We start from the raw sequence: 18,721 nt of genomic DNA, 5'->3' as shown, positions 1-18,721 counted from the left end.
AAGAGGGCGTGACGCAAACAGCCAACCGGCAACGGGCGAAGCACTATCAGCAACACACTGACCCTCGGGGAAGGGCAGCTGGGGGTCAGGAGACCGGGTATAGTGGAGAGGGCGGAATCGGGAGAAAGGAGGCAAGGGGCATCGGGTCGGAAGACCGGGGGGTGGTTGGGAGATCAGGGGTAGGAAGATAGAAGGGTGGGGGGGGGAGGTAATGGGAGTCGGGAGGTGGGGGATCAGAGGCTGGGAGATAGGAGACCCGAGTGGAGTGTGAGGGGTCGGGAGATGGGAGACCGGAGGGGTTGAGTGGGTGTCGGGCGACTGGGATAAATGTAGAGGAAACAGCATCCGGTCGCTCGCTATTGTAATTCCCTCCTCCCTTCCCATCGTCCAGGGCCCCAAACAGTCCTTCCAGGTGAAACAGCGATTTACTTGTACTTCTTTCAAGTTAGCATACTGTATTCACTGCACACGATGTGGTCTCCTCAACATTGGGAAGGCCAAGCACAGATTGGGTGACTGCTTTCCAGACCACCTCCGATCAGTCCGTAAGTGTGACTCTGTGTCCGGTCTCTTGCCATTTTAATTCTCCGCCCCTCTCTGCCCTTTGACCTCTCTGCCCTCGGCCTCCTACACTGTTCCAATGAAGCTCAACAGACCCCAGAGGAACACCACCTGATATTTCGTTTATGCACTTTGCATAAACTTCCGGACTCAATAACGAGTTCCACAATTTCAGACCATAAACCCTGCTTCCATTTTCGCTCAGGCAGCAGTCGCTGATGATGACGATGATTCTGATATTTATTTCTATTCAAGAAGGCTGAGGGGTGAACTCATAGGGGTCTTTAAAATTAGGAAAGGTTTGGACTAGAGCTGGTAATTGGGATTAGACTGGATGACCTCTTGTTGGCTGCCGCAGATACGATGGTAAGTACTGCAGGGAATCGAATACGGCCAGAGTGATCTCCTGGAATAGTGTCGATCGCCTGGATGGGTCGGAGAGGAATTTTCCCAGATTTCTTTTCCCCCAATTGGCCTGGGTTTTTACCTGGTTTTTGCCTCTCCCAGGAGATCACGTGGCTCCGGTTGGGGTGGAGTGTAGAATGTTTCAGTGAAGGGGTGTCGCAGTTGTGTGAGGCGGACTGGTTGGGCTGGGTGCTCTTTGCCTTTCCGTCATTGTTCATAGGTTTATATGTAACCTTCAGGGCTGCTGACCGAGGGCCGTGCGGCTCTTTGTCGGCCGGCGCGGACACGATGGGCCGAAATGGCCTCCTTCTGCGCTGTAAATTTCTATGTATCTATGTTTCTATGATCGAGTGGATACAGAGAGAATGGAACAGAGGGGGCTGGGGGAGACCTTTATGGAGGCGTAGAAAATTATGAGAGGCCTGGATAGAGTGGATAGGAAGGACCTGTTTCCCTTCACAAAGGGGCCAACAACGAGGGGGAATAGATTTAAAGTTATTGGGGGAGGTTTAGAGCAGATTTGAGGGGAAATTTCTTCAACCCGAGGGTGGTGGGGGTCTGGAACTCACTGCCTGAAAGGGTGGTAGAGGCAGAAACCCTCACCACATTTAAACAGTACTTGAATGTGCACCTGAAGTGCTGTAACTTATAGAGCTACGGACCTCGAGCTGGAAAGTGGGATTAGGGTGGATAGCTCTTGGTCGGCCGGCACGGACACGATGGGCCGAAATGGCCTACTTCCGTGCTGTAAATTCCTGGGATTCTAATGTTTCCACTTGTGGGGAAGAGCATAACTGGAGACCATCAGTAGAGATCCAATCGGGAATTCAGAAGAAACTTCTTTACCCAGAGAGCGGTGAGAATGTGGAACTCGCTGCCACAGGGTTGAAGCGAATAGTATCGATGTATTTAAGGGGAGGCTAGACCAGCGTATGGGGGAGAAGGGAATAGAGGGTTATGCTGATAGATGAGGAAAGACAGGAGGAGGCCCGAGTGGCGCATGGACTGGTTGGGCCGAATGGCCTGTTTCTGTGCCGTATATCTGGTATCATTTAATCTCTCCTGCCCTCCACCCCATCACAGAGCTTCCATTTTGTTCTTTCCTCCCCTCCCTCCTTTCTCTGCACATGTACTTGCTTAAAACCTGTTACACCTGTAACTTTTCCCAGTCCTGATGAAAGATCATTGACCTGAAACGCTAACTATGTCCCCCTCTCTGCCACCTGGTCTGCTGACTGTTTCCAGCATTTTCTGTTTCTGTTTATCCATGCCAATCTGTTAACCTATTATACACACTAACCTAGACCCCCTACGACGGAAAATTAACAACTGGGTCCAAACTTCCAATTTTCCTGATTTATTGCCCGGTTCACACAACTTAATTCAATCTCAAAATTCTCATCCTTGTTTTCAAATCCCTCCATGGCCTCATGTAATCTCCTCGAGCCCCTCCCCAGCACTCTGCGCTCCTCTAATTCTGCCCTCCTGAGCATTCCTGATTATAATCGCTCAACCATCGGTGGCCGTGCCTTCTGTTGCCCAGGCCCCAAGCTCTGGAACTCCCTCCCTAAACCTCTCCGCCTCGCTTTCCTCCTCCAAGACGTTCCTTGAAACCTACCTCTTTGACCAAGATTTTGGTCTCTTGCCCTAATTTCTCCTTCTGTGGCTCGGTGTCAATTTTTTTGTCTCAGCACATGCCAGTGAAGCACCTTGGGATATTTTACTACGTTAAAGGCGCTATACACGTTGTTGTTGCAATAATCTGTACTTACATTTCCCGACTGTTAACTATTAGAGAATCACCTCCTAAATTTCTCCTTTCAAGGCTAAAAATCCCAGGTTTCATCAGTCTTTCTGCATAACTCTGATCTGAGACTAGATTTTCCTGCCCCTCCTAGTTTAGTACCTTCTGTGAATTTGACTTACTGACTCCATTGATGTAAATTAGAAACTATCAGTCTCAACTATTTACAATCTATATTAATGACTTGGAAGAGGGGACTGAGTGTAACGTAGCCAAGTTTGCTGACGATACAAAGATGGGAGGAAAAGCAATGTGTGAGGAGGTCACAATAAATCTGAAAAAGGACATAGACAGGCTAAGTGAGTGGGCAAAAATTTGGCAGATGGAGTATAATGTTGGAAAGTGTGAGGTCATGCACGTTGGCAGAAAAAAATCAAAGAGCAAGTTATTATTTAAATGGAGAAAGATTGCAAAGTGCTGCAGTACAGCGGGACCTGGGGGTACTTGTGCATGAAACACAAAAGGATAGTATGCAGGTACAGCAAGTGATCAGGAAGGCCAATGGAATCTTGGCCTTTATTGCAAAGGGGATGGAGTATAAAAGCAGGGAAGTCTTGCTACAGTTATACAGGGTATTGGTGAGGCCACACCTGGAATACTGCATGCAGTTCTGGTTTCCATATTTACGAAAGGATATACTTGGTTTGGAGGCAGTTCAGAGACGGTTCACTCGGTTGATTCCGGAGATGAGGGGGTTGACTTATGAGGAAAGGTTGAGGAGGTTGGGCCTCTACTCATTGGAATTCAGAAGAAAGAGAGGTGATCTTATCGAAACATATCAGATTATGAGGGGGCTTGACAAGGTGGATGCAGAGAGGATGTTTCCATTGATAGGGGAGACTAGAACTAGGGGGCATAATCTTAGAATAAGGGGCCACCCATTTAAAACTGAGATGAGGAGGAATTTCTTCTCTCAGAGGGTTGTAAATCTGTGGAATTCACTGCGTCAGAGAGCTGTGGAAGCTGGGACATTGAATAACTTTAAGACAGAGATAGACAGTTTCTTAGCCGAAAAGGGGATAAGGGGTTCTGGGGAGCGGGCAGGGAAGTGGAGCTGAGTCTATGATCAGATCAGCCATGATCGTATTAAATGGCAGAGCAGGCTCGAGGAGTCGTATGGCCTACTCCTGCTCCTATTTCTTATGTTCTTACATACAGAACCATAGAAGGGTACAGCACATTCGGCCCATCAAACCTGCGCTGCTCTTTTGAAGAGCAGTCCAGTTAGTCCCACTCCCTCCTGCGCTTTCCCCATATCACTGCAATTCTTTCTCCCTCGAGTGTTTATCCAGCTCCCTTTTGAGGGCCACGATTGAGTCTGCCTCCACCACCCTCTCAGGCAGCGCATTCCAGATCCTAACCACTCGCTGCGTAAAAAGGTGTTTCCTCGTGTAGCTTCTGGTTGCTATCTAAACCGTTCATGATTTTGAACACTTCTTTCAAATCTCCTGCCAACCTTCTCTGCTCCAAGGAGAACAACCCCAGCTTCTCCAGTCAATCCACTGGAGTCCCTCATCCCTGGAACCATTCTTGTAAATCTTTTCTGCATCCTCTCTAAGGTCTTCACATCTAGAGTTGGACACAATACGCCAGTTGAGGCCGAACCAGTGTTTTATAAAGGTTCATCATAATTTCCTTGCTTTTATACTCTGCCTCTATTTATGAAGTTCAGGATTCCGTAAGCTTTTTTAACCGCTTTCTCAACTTGCCCTGTCACCTTCGACGATTTGTGCTCATATACCCCCAGCTCTCTCTGTTCATGCACCCCCCTTTCTTCCCACCAAAATGTATCACTTCTCATGTTTCTGTGTTAAACTTCATCTGCCACGTGCCCGCCCATGCCACCAGCCTGTCTATGTCCTCTTGAAGTCTGTCATTGTCCTCCTTATGGTTCACTGTACTTCCAAGTTTTGTGTCATCTGTACATTTTTTAATTGTGCCCTGTACACCCACATCCAAGTCATTCATAAATATCAAGAAAAGCAGTGGTCACATATTTTTCAACCTGGAACCAATATAAACTGAATGAGTGAGAGTTTTATGAGGTAACTTTTGTTGGCTTTAGTGTTATATTTATTACAGACAGTATTAATCAGCAGACTCATAGTGCACTAGTCAGTCAGTCATAGGCAGTCCCTTGAAGCGAGGATAACTTGCTTTCACACCAAAAAGGGATGAGTTCACAGGTGTTTCAATGAAGGACCCAATATTCCAGATCCTGAACTACATCCTGAAGGGTGGAAGATACCTGTGTGTGGATTTTTTTAACGTGGGGTGACCGTTGCACACCAGCCACCACACGGGGCTCGACAGAGCTAGGCCTTGGTCCAGTGGCAAGGGTTAACACAGGACAACTGGAGACCAGCTCTGCTGCACGGGCCTAGTGCGCTCACATATCGCAGTGTGGGCTGGGCCCGTGCTGCCCCTGGGCCCTCGCCTCTCCTGGGCCCCGAACTCTCGCCTCTCCTGGGCCCCGGTCACTTCCATCTACAAAGTCTTGCTATTCCTTCTCCGCTCCTGCTGTACCGTCCCGCACTGCAGTCAGCCGTCGCCCTCCTGTAGCAGCACGCACTGCTCCCTGCAGTGGTATGCCGCCTCACGCTGCTCCCTCCAATGGCCCCGGCCTGCTGATGGTCTTGCAGGCCGGGTCCACGCCAATTTCCAGGCCGGGACACCTCACGCTGCTCCCTCCAGTGCACCGACGTTTATGGTAGAATGTAAAGACAGGAAGCAACTGACAGCCTGGTTGCCTGATGTTGCGGTCTGTCAGGGAGGAAGGAGACTGAGGTGGGTCTGCACATATCTAAAACCGCCTAGTTCCACCTCCATAACATCGCCCGTCTCCGTCCATTCCTCAACTCATCTGCTGCAGAAACCCTCATCCATGCCTTTGTTACCTCTCGAATTCACTATTCCAACACACTCCTGGCTGGCCTCCCACATTCTACCCGACTTAAATTAGAGGTGATCCATAACTCAGCAGCCAGTGTCTTAACTCGCACCAAGTCCCGCTCACCCATCACCCCCCTGTGCTCGCCGACCGAGATTGGCTCCCAGTTCAGCAACACCTCGATTTTAAAATTCTCATCCTTGTTTTCAAATCCCTCCATGGCTCATCGCCCCTCCCTATCTCTGTAATCTCCTCCAGCCCCACAACCCCCCGAGATGTCTGCGCTCCTCTAATTCTGCCCTCCTGAGCATCCCTGATTATAATCACTCCACCATCGGTGGCCGTGCCTTCAGTTGCCTGGGCCCCAAGCTCTAGAACTCCCTCCATAAACTTCTCCACCTCTCTACCTCTCATTCCTCCTTCAAGACGCTCCTTAAAACCTACCTCTTTAACCAAGCCTGCGCTAATTTCTCTTTATGTGGCTCGGTGTCAAATTTATTGTCTCATGTTACTCCTGTGAAGTGCCTCGGGATGTTTCACTACGGTAAAGGCGATATATAAATACACGTTTTTGTTGTTGTCTGCAGTGGAAGCTTGGAGCCTGCAGAGTTAATTCCAGCTTTGCTCCCCCACTAGACTGCTGGCTTCTGTCTCCTGTATAAGATCCAGTCAACCTCGAATTCTGCCACACTGTCCCCTGTCAAAGCTTTTCAATTCCCTCCTCAGTCCAACTGTCCCCTGGACTCCCTTTCCGAATGACACTCCCACTGCCCCCACCCAAATTTCAGGAGCCTTCTCCAAGTGTTAGATCCAAGGACCTGTCCCACTTCCCAGGACACCTCTATAGTGTCCCCTATGTTCCCAGGACTAGGCCCTCATTATCATCATCATAGGCAGTCCCTCAGAATCGAGGAAGACTTGCTTCCACTTTTAAAATGAGTCCTTAGGTGGCTGAACAGTCCAATACGAGAGCCACAGTCCCTGTCACAGGTGGGACAGACAGTGGTTGAGGGAAGGGGAGGGTGGGACTGGTTTGCCGCACGCTCCTTCCGCTGCCTGCGTTTGATTTCTGCATGCTCTCGGCGACGAGACTCGAGGTGCTCAGCGCCCTCCCGGATGCACTTCCTCCACTTAGGGCGGTCTATGGCCAGGGACTCCCAGGTGTCAGTGGGGATGTTGCACTTTATCAGGGAGGCTATGAGGGTGTCCCTGTAACGTTTCCTCTGCCCACCTTTGGCTCGTTTGCCGTAAAGGAGTTCCGAGTAGAGCGCTTGCTTTGGGAGTCTCGTGTCGGGCATGCGAACAATGTGGCCTGCCCAGCGGAGCTGATCGAGTGTGGTCAGTGCTTCAATGCTCGGGATGTTGGCCTGGTCGAGGACGCTAACGTTGGTGCGTCTGTCCTCCCAGGGGATTTGTAGGATCTTCCTGAGACATTGTTGGTGGTATTTCTCCAGTGACTTGAGGTGTCTACTGTACATGGTCCATGTCTCTGAGCCATACAGGAGGGAGGGTATTACTACAGCCCTGTAGGACTTCAAAGTACTGCTCTTGGCTGAGGTCCTATCCCATTACTGCCATCATCGAATGGTACAGCAGAGAAGGTGGCCACTTGGCCCATCATTCCCGTGCCGACTCTTTGGTAGAGCTCTCCACTTAATCCCATTCCCCTGCCTTTTCCCAATAGTGTCACCTGTGGCTCAGTGTGTAACACACTCGCCTCAGAATGTGGTGGATTCAAATCCCACTCCAGAGACTTGAGCACAAAAATCTAGGCTGACACTCCAGTGCAGTACTGAGGGAGTGCTGCACTGTTGGTGGGAGCACTGCACTGTCAGAGGGGCAGTACTGAGGGAGTGCTGCACTGTCAGAGGGAGTGCTGCACTGTTGGAGGGGCAGTACTGAGGGAGTTCTACACTGTCGGAGGGACAGTACTGAGGGAGGGCTGCACTGTCGGAGGGGCAATTCTGAAGGAGTGCCGCACTGTTGGAGGGCAGTACTGAGGGAGTGCTGCACTGTCAGAGGGAGTGCTGCACTGTTGGAGGGGCAGTACTGAGGGAGTTCTACACTGTCCGGAGGGACAGTACTGAGGGAGGGCTGCACTGTCGGAGGGGCAATTCTGAAGGAGTGCCGCACTGTTGGAGGGCAGTACTGAGGGAGTGCCGCACTGTTGGAGGGGCAGTACTGAGGGAGTGCTGCAATGTCAGAGGTGCTGTCTTTTGGATCTGACATTAAACCGAGGCCCACTGGTGAATGTAAAAGATCCCATGGCACTATTTTGAAGAAGAGCAGGGGAGTTCTACCCGGTGTCCTGGGGCTCAATCAACATAACATAAAAACAGATTATTGGGTCATTATCACATTGCTGTTTGTGGGAGCTTGCTGTGCACAAATTGGCTGCCGTATTTCCCACATTACAACAGTGACTACACTCCAAAAGTACTTCATTGGCTGTAAAGCACTTTGAGACGTCTGGTGGTCGTGAAAGGTGCTATATAAATGCAAGTCTTTTCTTTCTTATAATCCTGATAATTTTTCCTTTTTCAAGTGTTTATCCAATTCCCCATTGAAAGTTATTATTTGATCTGCTTGCACTGTCCTTTCAGGCAGCGCGTTCCCGATCATGTTCTGGGCTGCTGCAATGCTGATGAATTAGTGTCCTTGATAAAGTGATGTGGCGTAGACATCGGGAGCAGCACCACGAGAGATTTGATAGTTTGTTAAATAAGATGCGACTTGAAAAATATCGCCCAGTAGTGTACATAACGTATACTTTAATGTCTCCGCACACTTTTATAAAGTTGGATTTCCATATGTTGTTTTTTGCAGACGTGGGACTCTTGTTCAGGCTGATCCTTGTCTTTGTTTCACTGGGCATGGCCTTAACGCTCCTGTTGATCCTATTTATCAAGAACCGCAGGTATGTGCGACACAAACATGAGGAATGATGCACAAATTCTCAGACATTCCTGGTCAATCTATCCACTTATTGAACCTGACAGGAACAAAAGAGGCCTTTTCGCTGCTTGTCCCTGTGCTGATTCTCTGAAAGAGCTCTCTGCTGAGCCCATTCCCCTGCCTTTCTCCAGTTGACCCAAGCGCCTGAGCTGACTCAAGGAGCTCTCCATTTAGTTAATTCCCCTGCCCTTTTTCCTGTCAGCTTTTAAATGTGAACTAAAATAATTATTCACTTGTATTCGAAAAGCGATTATGGATTCAGGTAGGAATTTTTAGTTTATTCGTTCTTGGGATCTGGGTGTCGTTGGCGAGGCCAGTATTTATTGCCTAGCCTTAATTACCCTTGAGAAGGTGATGGTGAACCGTCGCCTTGAACCACTGCGGTCCGTGTGGTGAAGGTTCTCCCACAGTGCTCAGAGAATCAGAGAAAGTTACAGCACGGAAGGAGGCCATTTCGTCTCCAAGAGCTACCCAGCCTAATCCCACTTTCCAGCTCTCGGTCCGTAGCCCTGCAGGTTACAGCACTTCAGGTGCACATCCAAGTACTTTGTAAATGTGGTGAGGGTTTCTGCCTCTACCACCCTTTCAGGCTGTGAGTTCCAGACCCTACTACCCTCTGGGTGAAAACATTTCCCCTCAAATTCCCTCTAAACCTCTTACCAATTATTTTAAATCTGTGCCCCCTAGTTGTTGACCCCTCTGCTAAGGGAAATAGGTCCTTCCTATCCACTCTATCCAGGCCCCTCATAATTTTATACACCTCAATAAGGTCTCCCCTCAGCCTCTTCTGTTCCAAAGAAAACAACCCCAGCATCTCCAATCTTTCCTCACAGCCAGAATTCTCCAGTCCAGGCAACATCCTCATAAATCTCCTCTGTACCCTCTCCAGTGCAATCACATCTTTCCTGTAATGTGGTGACCAGAACTGCACGCAGTACTCCAGCTGTGGCCTAACCAGTGTTTTATACAGTTCAAGTATAACTCCCCCTGCTCTTGTATTCTATGCCTCAACTAATAAAGGCAAGTATTCCTTTTGCCTTCTTAACCACCTCATCTACCTGGCCTGCTACTTTCAGGGATCTGTGGACCTGCACTCCAAGGTCCCTTTGTTCCTCTACGCTTCTCAGTGTCCTACCATTTAATGTGTATTCTCTTTCCTTGTTAGCCCTCCCCAAATGCATTACCTCACACTTTTCCGGATTGAATTCCATTTGCCACTGTTCTGCCCACCTGACCTGTACATTGATATCTTCCTGCAGTCCGCAGCTTTCTTCTTCATTATCAACCGCACAGCCTATATTAGTATCATCAGCAAACTTCTTAATCATACCCCCTACATTCAAGTCTAGATCATTGATATATACCACAAAAAGCAAGGGACCCAGTACTGAGCCCTGTGGAACCCCACTGGATACAGCCTTCCAGTCACAAAAACACCCATCAACCGTTACCCTTTGCTTCCTGCCTCCGAACCAATTTTGGATCCAACTTGCCACTTTGCCCTGGATCCCATGGACTTTTACTTTCATGACCAGTCTGCCATGTGGGACCTTATCAAAAGCTTTGCTAAAATCCATATACACTACATCATACACACTATCCTCATCGATCCTCCAGGTTACCTCCTCAACTAATTCAATCAAGTTCGTCAGACACGACCTTCCCTTAACACATCCATGCTGACTGTCCTTGTCTTTCTAAATAAAAATTTATCCTGTCCCTCAGAATTTTTTCCAATAATTCTCCCACCACTGAGGTTAGGCTGACTAGTCTGTAATTACTTGGTCTATCCCTTTCTCCCTTTTTAAACAAAGGTACAACATTAGCAGTCCTCCAGTCCTCCACACTTGTAGCCAGAGAGGTTGAAAAATGATGGTCAGAGCCTCTGCTATTTCCTCTTTTTCTTCTCTTAACAGCCTGGGATACATTTCATCCGGGCCTGGGGATTTATCCAATTTAGTACTGATAGGGTGGGAGTTGCAGGATTTTGACCCAGCGATGATGAAGGAACGGCTGATATATTCCCAAGTCAGGATGGTTTGTGACTGGGAGGGGAACGTGGAGGTGGTGGTGTTCCCATGCGCCTGCTGCCCTTGTCCTTCTCGGTGGTAGAGGTCGCGGGTTTGGGAGGTGCTGCCGAAGAAGCCTTGGCGAGTTGCTGCAGTGCATCTTGTAGATGGTACACACTGCAGCCACGGTGCGCCGGTGGTGGAGGGAGTGAGTGTTGAAGGTGGTGGATGGGGGGCCAATCAAGTGGCTGCTGTGTCCTGGATGGTGTCGAGCTTCTCCAGTGTTGTTGGAGCTGCACTCAACCAGGTAAGTGGAGAGTATTCCATCACAGTCCTGACTTGTGTCTTGTAGATGCTGGAAAGGCTTTGGAGAGTCAGGAGGTGAGGCACTCACTGCGGAATACCCAGCCTCTGACCTGCTCTTGTTGCCACAGTATTTATGTGGCTGGTCCAGTTAAGTTTCGGATCAACCATTGGTGGCTGTGCCTCCTGTTGCCTCGGCCCTAAGCTCTGGAATTTCCTGCCTATATCTCCCTGCCTCTCTACCTCTCTTCTTTCAAGACGCTCGTTAAAACCCACCTCTTTGACCAAGCTTTAGGTCACCTGCGCGAAATGGGACCCGAGACCCTGGGCCTTACAATTCAGACGCAGAGAATGTATCAGACACCTCTTCCCATCCCCGGTGTGCCCAAGTATAGGCATGCCCACATTTTTAACCCTCCCGCTCCTAACAACTGTCTTGTGTTTTTCGAAAAATCACCTAACCTTTGTTTTTGACGATGATATTAAATGTATTCACTGTCCATCATCATCATCATAGGCAGTCTCTTGAAGCGAGGATGACTTGCTTCCACACCAAAAAGGGATGAGTTCACAGGTGTTTCAATGAAGGACCTAATATTCCAGGTGGCCCGCGCAGCTCCTGGACCCTCGCCTCTCCTGGGCCCCCACTCTCATCTCTCCTGGGCCCCCACTCTCATCTCTCCTGGGCCCCCACTCTCATCTCTCCTGGGCCCCGACTCTCATCTCTCCTGGGCCCCGAACTCTCATCTCTCCTGGGCCCCGAACTCTCATCTCTCCTGGGCCCCGACTCTCATCTCTCCTGGGCCCCCACTCTCATCTCTCCTGGGCCCCGAACTCTCATCTCTCCTGGGCCCCGAACTCTCATCTCTCCTGGGCCCCGACTCTCATCTCTCCTGGGCCCCGAACTCTCATCTCTCCTGGGCCCCCACTCTCATCTCTCCTGGGCCCCGACTCTCATCTCTCCTGGGCCCCCCACTCTCATCTCTCCTGGGCCCCGAACTCTCATTTCTCCTGGGCCCCCACTCTCATCTCTCCTGGGCCCCGAACTCTCATCTCTCCTGGGCCCCCACTCTCATCTCTCCTGGGCCCCGAACTCTCATCTCTCCTGGGCCCCGACTCTCATCTCTCCTGGGCCCCGAACTCTCATCTCTCCTGGGCCCCCACTCTCATCTCTCCTGGGCCCCGAACTCTCATCTCTCCTGGGCCCCCACTCTCATCTCTCCTGGGCCCCGAACTCTCATCCCTCCTGGGCCCCGAACTCTCATCTCTCCTGGGCCCCCACTCTCATCTCTCCTGGGCCCCGAACTCTCATCTCTCCTGGGCCCCGAACTCTCATCTCTCCTGGGCCCCGAACTCTCATCTCTCCTGGGCCCCCACTCTCATCTCTCCTGGGCCCCGAACTCTCATCTCTCCTGGGCCCCCACTCTCATCTCTCCTGGGCCCCGAACTCTCATCTCTCCTGGGCCCCGAACTCTCATCTCTCCTGGGCCCCGAACTCTCATCTCTCCTGGGCCCCGAACTCTCATCTCCCCTGGGCCCCGAACTCTCATCTCTCCTGGGCCCCGAACTCTCATCTCTCCTGGGCCCCCACTCTCATCTCTCCTGGGCCCCGAACTCTCATCTCTCCTGGGCCCCCACTCTCATCTCTCCTGGGCCCCGAACTCTCATCTCTCCTGGGCCCCGAACTCTCATCTCTCCTGGGCCCCGAACTCTCATCTCTCCTGGGCCCCGAACTCTCATCTCCCCTGGGCCCCGAACTCTCATCTCCCCTGGGCCCCGACTCTCATCTGTCCTGGGCCCCGAACTCTCATCTCCCCTGGGCCCCGAACTCTCATCTCCCCTGGGCCCCGACTCTCATCTCTCCTGGGCCCTGAACTCACATCTCCCCTGGGCCCCGATCACGTCCCTCCACAATCTCTCACCGCTCCTTCGCCCCGGCTTCTCCGCTCCTGCTGTACCTGCCCCACGCTCCAATCACCGACCTGAGCCTTGATGAGGTCCCACTTCGCTGCCGTCGCCCTCCTGCACCAGCTCACGCTGTACCTTGCCACTGGACCAAGACCTCGCTCTGTCAAGCCCCGTGTGGTGGCTGGTGTGCAACGGTCAACCCACATTAAAAATATCCACGCACAGGTATCTTCCACCCTTCGGGGTATAGTTCGGGATCTGGAATATTAGGTCCTTCATTGAAACACCTGTGAACTCATCCCTTTTTGGCGTGGAAGCAAGTCATCCTCGATTCGAGGGACCGCCTATGATGATGATGATGACGGGAATAACAGTCTCTGTCACAGGTGGGACAGACAGTGGTTGGAGGAAAGGGTGGGTGGGGAGTCTGGTTTGCCACATGCTCCTTCCGCTGTCTACGCTTGGTTTCTGCATGCCGTCGGCGACGAGACTGTCCAGTGACTGGATAGACACAGGTTGGCCCCATGAATCACCACACACTGAGTGCTCAATGTCAGGCGCGCTATGGAGCTATCAAGCAGCAGCCTTGTACCTGTCTGCTGGCAGAGGTCGTGTGTGCATTACCGTGACCAAACAGAGGCAGTGGGAAGATGCTGAGTGAGAGATTCCCACTCGTCCTTTAACGCGCGTGCTACGTACTGCAAGAGGAAGGGGGAGAAATTAACCCCAAAATGTATTTTAAATGGGGAATTGACATCCGAAAATACGTTTCCTTTCAGACTGAAGCTGTTCTTTCTACCTCCTGTTCCCGTGCCCAAAATCAAAGGAATTGATCCAGATCTTCTAAAGGTAATCTGAGTCTTTGAGAACTACCTCATTTCCTAATGAAAGCAGAAAGAAGGAACGGTACTAGTTGGGACCACATTACACTGACAAAACAGAACCGTCCGTAACAGTTACATCCAGAACAAAGGGTGATTGAAGCTGACACAAGGTAGAATGGGGGCAAATTCTGGTCGGAGGCTTGCTTCAAATGAACATCTCCAACCCGGAAATAATTTGCGGAAATACCTGGTGGTCACAGAGGCGCCTTTGATTGTGGTCGGAGGCCTCCATACACTGTGCCGCGTACTGAGAGATGATTTCCCCGTACGTACGGGACAAACTGGAGTCACGTGGGCCTGCACCACCAATCAATGGGCAGTATTCTCATTGATATTAACGCGATCTTTGTTTGTACGGACTCCCATTATTATCAATGAGAAAACCCTCCTAAAACAAGAAGCAGCATAAATAAATAAAGAAAACACTTCACATATTTAAAATTGATTGAAATTAAAAATGTTTTAGAAAAAAGAAATATTTTGGGAAAATCTTTTTATATGTTGTAATAGGGTTAAAAATAAACTTGCTTTAATGGACAGGGTTTTTAACATCAAAATGAATGATTACATTTCATTTTTATATGTTTTAAAACTCTTAACACTGGCAAAAGTAAGCTATGCGCCTGCTTTTACCAGGTTTAAAGTTTGAAGGACATTGGCCGGGCAAGAGTTGGGCAAATAGCCCAATCTCTCCCGCGCGGATGTCCTTCTCTTAGGGATGCAGACGATCTGTAAGGAGAAATCTTGACAGATCAGAAAAGCGGTTTTTGGCACGTGTGCATGGTGCCCCGAAAACCAGCTTTTGCAAGGCCCTGCCGGGTCCGTGCGCACTTCGTACCGATCCGGTGGAACTTTCGGCACGATAGCCAGACTATAGTGTGTAAACATTGGATATCATCATAGGGACTCCGTCGGAATCGAGGAAGACTTGCTTCCACTCTTAAAATGAGTTCTCAGGTGGCTGAACAGTCCAATACGGGAACCACAGTCCCTGTCACAGGTGGGACAGACAATGGTTGAGGGAAGGGGTGGGTGGGACTCGTTTACCGCACGCTCCTTCCGCTGCCTGCGCTTGGTTTCTGCACGCTCTCGGCGATGAGACTCGAGGTGCTCAGCGCCTTCCCGGATGCACTTCCTCCACTTAGGGCGGTCTTTGGCCAGGGACTCCCAGGTGTCAGTGGGGGATGCTGCATTTTATCAGCGAGTTACGCACACAGTCTCACACCGCTCGGAGTGAGTTACACATGCACATTTAACTACACAACTAGAAGTCAAAGATGTTGCCTCGAAGGGTTGTTAAATAGCGACAACGACGAAGGGGCTGATTCTAACCCCATGCGCCCCAAGGAGAACAGGACATTGAGGGGGATCAGTAAGTTAGCTGCCTTTGTTTCTGATGCTTTCCTTGTGATCCAGGAGGAGCATTGATGGACCTCTCTGCACCTGGCCTTCCCCCACCCGATTCATTCCCCTCAGTGCAGCTTGCGCTGCTCAACCTTGACATGGGGAGGGGGGCCTGGGGAGGGGGGGCCTGGGGAGGGGGGCCTGGGGAGGGGGGCCTGGGGAGGAGGGCCTGGGGAGGAGGGCCTGGGGAGGCGGGCCTGGGGAGGGGCTATGTGAGGAAAACATTGTAAAAATTAAAATCAAGCAGAAATGGGAGGAATACACAGCAGGTTCATCAGCACGGATAAGCGAGCTTTCAGGTGAACAGCATTTGTTACAAAGCGTCTTCACCCTAAAGGGTTAACTTGTCCTTTTTTCAGATGATGACAGACCTGCTGTAACTTTCCACCATTTCCTGCTTCTATTTTGGTTTCCGCTGCTCTGAACACTCCTTTATATCTCCGCTCATATTTTTAATGTTTTTTTTTTATCACAGAAGGGTAAAATGGATGAAGTGAACTCGATCTTTGCAAACCACCTGAGCTACAAGGCTGATTTGTACATTGATGACCCCTGGGTGGAGTTTATCGACATTGACCTTGATGACCCCGATGCGAAGACCGAGGTGTCGGACACAGACAGACTCCTTGGCCATGGCCACCCAAAGTCCGACAGCTGCCTGGGCGTCAAGGACGATGACTCTGGCCGCGACAGCTGTTACGAGCCAGATGTTTCCGAAGCGGAAGTCACTGCTGGTAAACAAAGTGCCAATGAATTGGGCAGCCTCCAGTTGGTGGCCAGCGAAAGGAAAGGCGACGCCAGGAATGAGGCTGGACTTGCTTTGGGCACAGACGCCAAACGGAGCCAGCCAGCAAATGGAGAGGAGTGCGGATGTGGGAAAATGCAACTGGTCGCCGCAGACGGCAGACTGCCGACAGCGAGCACAACCGGGCTGGGTCAACCAGCCCCGCACAGCCAGCTCGGCAACCAGAGCTCCTTCGGGAAGATGGACTTTTACGCGCAGGTAAGCGACATCACCCCGACAGGTGGGGTCCTCCTTTCTCCAGGGCAGCAGAGCAAGATGGAGCTACCCCTGGCCAAACAGACCTCAGCCGAGCCAAAGGCAAATCAGAAAACCAAACCACCGGACAGTGCCTACACGTCGGAGCTGGACGCCAAGCAGTTCTGCGCCGTCGGCTCGGGCAAAGAGAGCTTGGCCGAGGTGGAGAACCACCTTAATCTGAGCAGCTATTTCACCACAGAAAGCCTTGCGAGTGCCATGGTCAGTTCCTGTAAAGAAACGGAGAATGACAGGCAGCCGACAATACCCGTCCCAGACTATACCTCGATACACATGGTGGACTCGCAGCAGAGCCTGATCTTGAACCCAAATGTGCTGCCAAGCAAGAGACAACCGATCCTCGCTGGATACCTGATGCCTGAACAACTTGGTAATGTTGTCCCCTGACTTCAGCAGGCGTAGGCCTCAGCATCGTAAGCTGCTCTACTTAAACAGAAACCGTGGTGTCACATCGACTTTGTGTACAATGATTTAAAGAGTAATATTCCTCCCAAAAACACGAAATGGTACAACCATTATGAAATACTATGATTGATAAATCAAGACTAAGAATTATTTTTAAATGTTTGTCAGCGAGAAAGAAAAAAAAAAACCCTGTATTTTTATAAAAACCGAAACAATTGCTGGAACCGTCCGGTGTATAAGGAGCTGAAGTCCGATTGGAAGAGTGCTCCCTGTCGCTAAGATTGGGAATACTGCTCCTCGGCAACCAGCTTCTGTAACTCTTGGGAGATGTCTGTACTCCTGCAAACCGGTCATTCAATCGCCAGAGTCAGCAACTGCATCGTGTCCCGGAAACTGTGCCCAGAGGGATTTTGGGGGGAATGGCAATGGCCCAGTGTCCTGAAGGCTTGCATTGTCTCTGTGAAATAGTAGTGCTCACAATGGCTATGTCACCACTCACACCAACGGGGGACGTTGGCAGTTCCTGACAACTCGGAAATACCCTTCTGCTCATTTTACTTGGGCAGGATTTCGAAATGGAAAGCATGCCTTAAAGAAGGGGGTCTCGGCAACAAACCAAATCTCACTTGTCAAGACAGCCTTCAGTGAGTGTAACCATTAGGACCCTGCTTAGAGAGGGCACTGAGCTCCTGCCAGTCATGGGGTTCGGGTAAAATACATACTCCCAAAAGGATCTCAAACTCAAATCATCATCGTAGGCAGTCCCTCGAAATCGACGGGAATTACGGTCTCTCTCACAGTCGTTGAAGTCGTGTAACTCAAATATGGATGTTACGTTCACCTTGTTAAGGGTTTCCCCCCCCCCCCCCCACCACCACGTGGGTATGCTCCGAGGGTTGAAGAGCTGATTGCAGGTAACTCCACGCAAAAGTTGTAGGCTAGGGATTCTGAGTTCCCAGGCAATAACATGGGAATGCTGTGCAGTGTCTCTCGGGCCAGTTGGAAGTTGATCCCAGCTTTGGCCCAGAAATCCTGGTCTCCCCAGGTCCGTATGAAGTTTCTACCGATCCGGGAAGACATCGGAAAAGCCAGTTTGCAGCACGCAATGCGCATGCGCTGAAAATCGGCTTTTCCGATCTGTCCAGCTGGAGCTGGACAGCTCCTCCGCCTCTCGGGAGCGAGGACATTTGCACGGGGAAGATGGTGGTATTTACCCATATCTTGCCCAGCGGATGTCCTCAAAACTCTTGCGCCTGAAAAAGCAGGCGTAAGTGTTTAAAAACATACACAAATAGTCCACTTAAGGTAGGTTTATTTTTAACCCGAATTACAAAACTTTTTTTTAAAAATCGGAAAAATATTGTTTTGTTCTAACTTTAATTTTAATTATGTGAGGTCTGTTTTTTATTTTTTATGGTGTGTGTTTAGTGTGTTTGTTTCTTTCCCATTAATAGTAATGAGAACTTGTAGATACGGAGTTCCCATTGGTATTAATGTTAAAGCTGTGGAATACAGTACCTGATTGGCGGAGCAGTCACACAGCCTCCAGGCGGGAACACGCTCCGCAGCGCGGGAAGAGAAGGCCTCCCCAATGGTTACTGTGGGGCTGCTTTGGGTTTCACGGGCAGTCAGCAGACCCCTAACCCAGGGGCTTTGTGATGGTAAGGAACCTGACCATTTTACTAAAATGTGAAAATAAATCTGCTCAGACCATTGTCTTTTACAAAATGGGGGAACCCTGGTACGCGTCCCCCTCCCCCTTGTATGTGAGCTAGGGGGGATCCCCACAGATTGATTGCACCTGCTCCTTTTACAATATTCAGCAAAAAAATAAATTTAAAACGCTTACCGTTCTCTGAGAACAAGTCCAGCGATATTGATGATTAAAGGAACACAATAGCCCTGAATTTACATTCGGAGGCTTCCCGCGGGGAAACTCCTCCGATCCGCAAATAAAATGCCAGGGTACCTGCTGGTCCGGGGGGGTTATGGAGATTCGCGGTCCTGGGGCTTTGGGGGTTCCCCGGGGAGAGGCCCATGTAGCTCGGGGGTCCGGGGAGGTTACAGAGATTCGCGGTCCTGGGGTTCACTGGATACTCGCGGGGAGAGCCCCACGTATCTCGGGGGTCCGGG

General features: G+C 50.4%; 1 protein-coding gene across 1 annotated transcript in view; it reads left to right on the top strand.

Annotated features, from left to right (window-relative positions):
* The window catches only part of LOC139261974 (growth hormone receptor-like), a 318,221-nt gene extending 300,676 nt beyond the window's left edge, over window positions 1-17,545 (top strand). Inside the window, exons 11-13 of the mRNA XM_070877136.1 lie at window positions 8,487-8,577; window positions 13,615-13,684; window positions 15,599-17,545. Of these exons, the coding sequence (XP_070733237.1) occupies window positions 8,487-8,577; window positions 13,615-13,684; window positions 15,599-16,570 (1,133 nt within the window). The 3' untranslated portion in view covers window positions 16,571-17,545. The remainder of the gene's footprint in view (window positions 1-8,486; window positions 8,578-13,614; window positions 13,685-15,598) is intronic.
* Window positions 17,546-18,721: the final 1,176 nt, after the last annotated feature.

Source organism: Pristiophorus japonicus, chromosome 1 (assembly GCF_044704955.1).
Source record: "Pristiophorus japonicus isolate sPriJap1 chromosome 1, sPriJap1.hap1, whole genome shotgun sequence".
NCBI classification, from domain to species: Eukaryota; Metazoa; Chordata; class Chondrichthyes; family Pristiophoridae; genus Pristiophorus; species Pristiophorus japonicus.
This window is presented reverse-complemented; position numbering and strand designations above follow the sequence as displayed.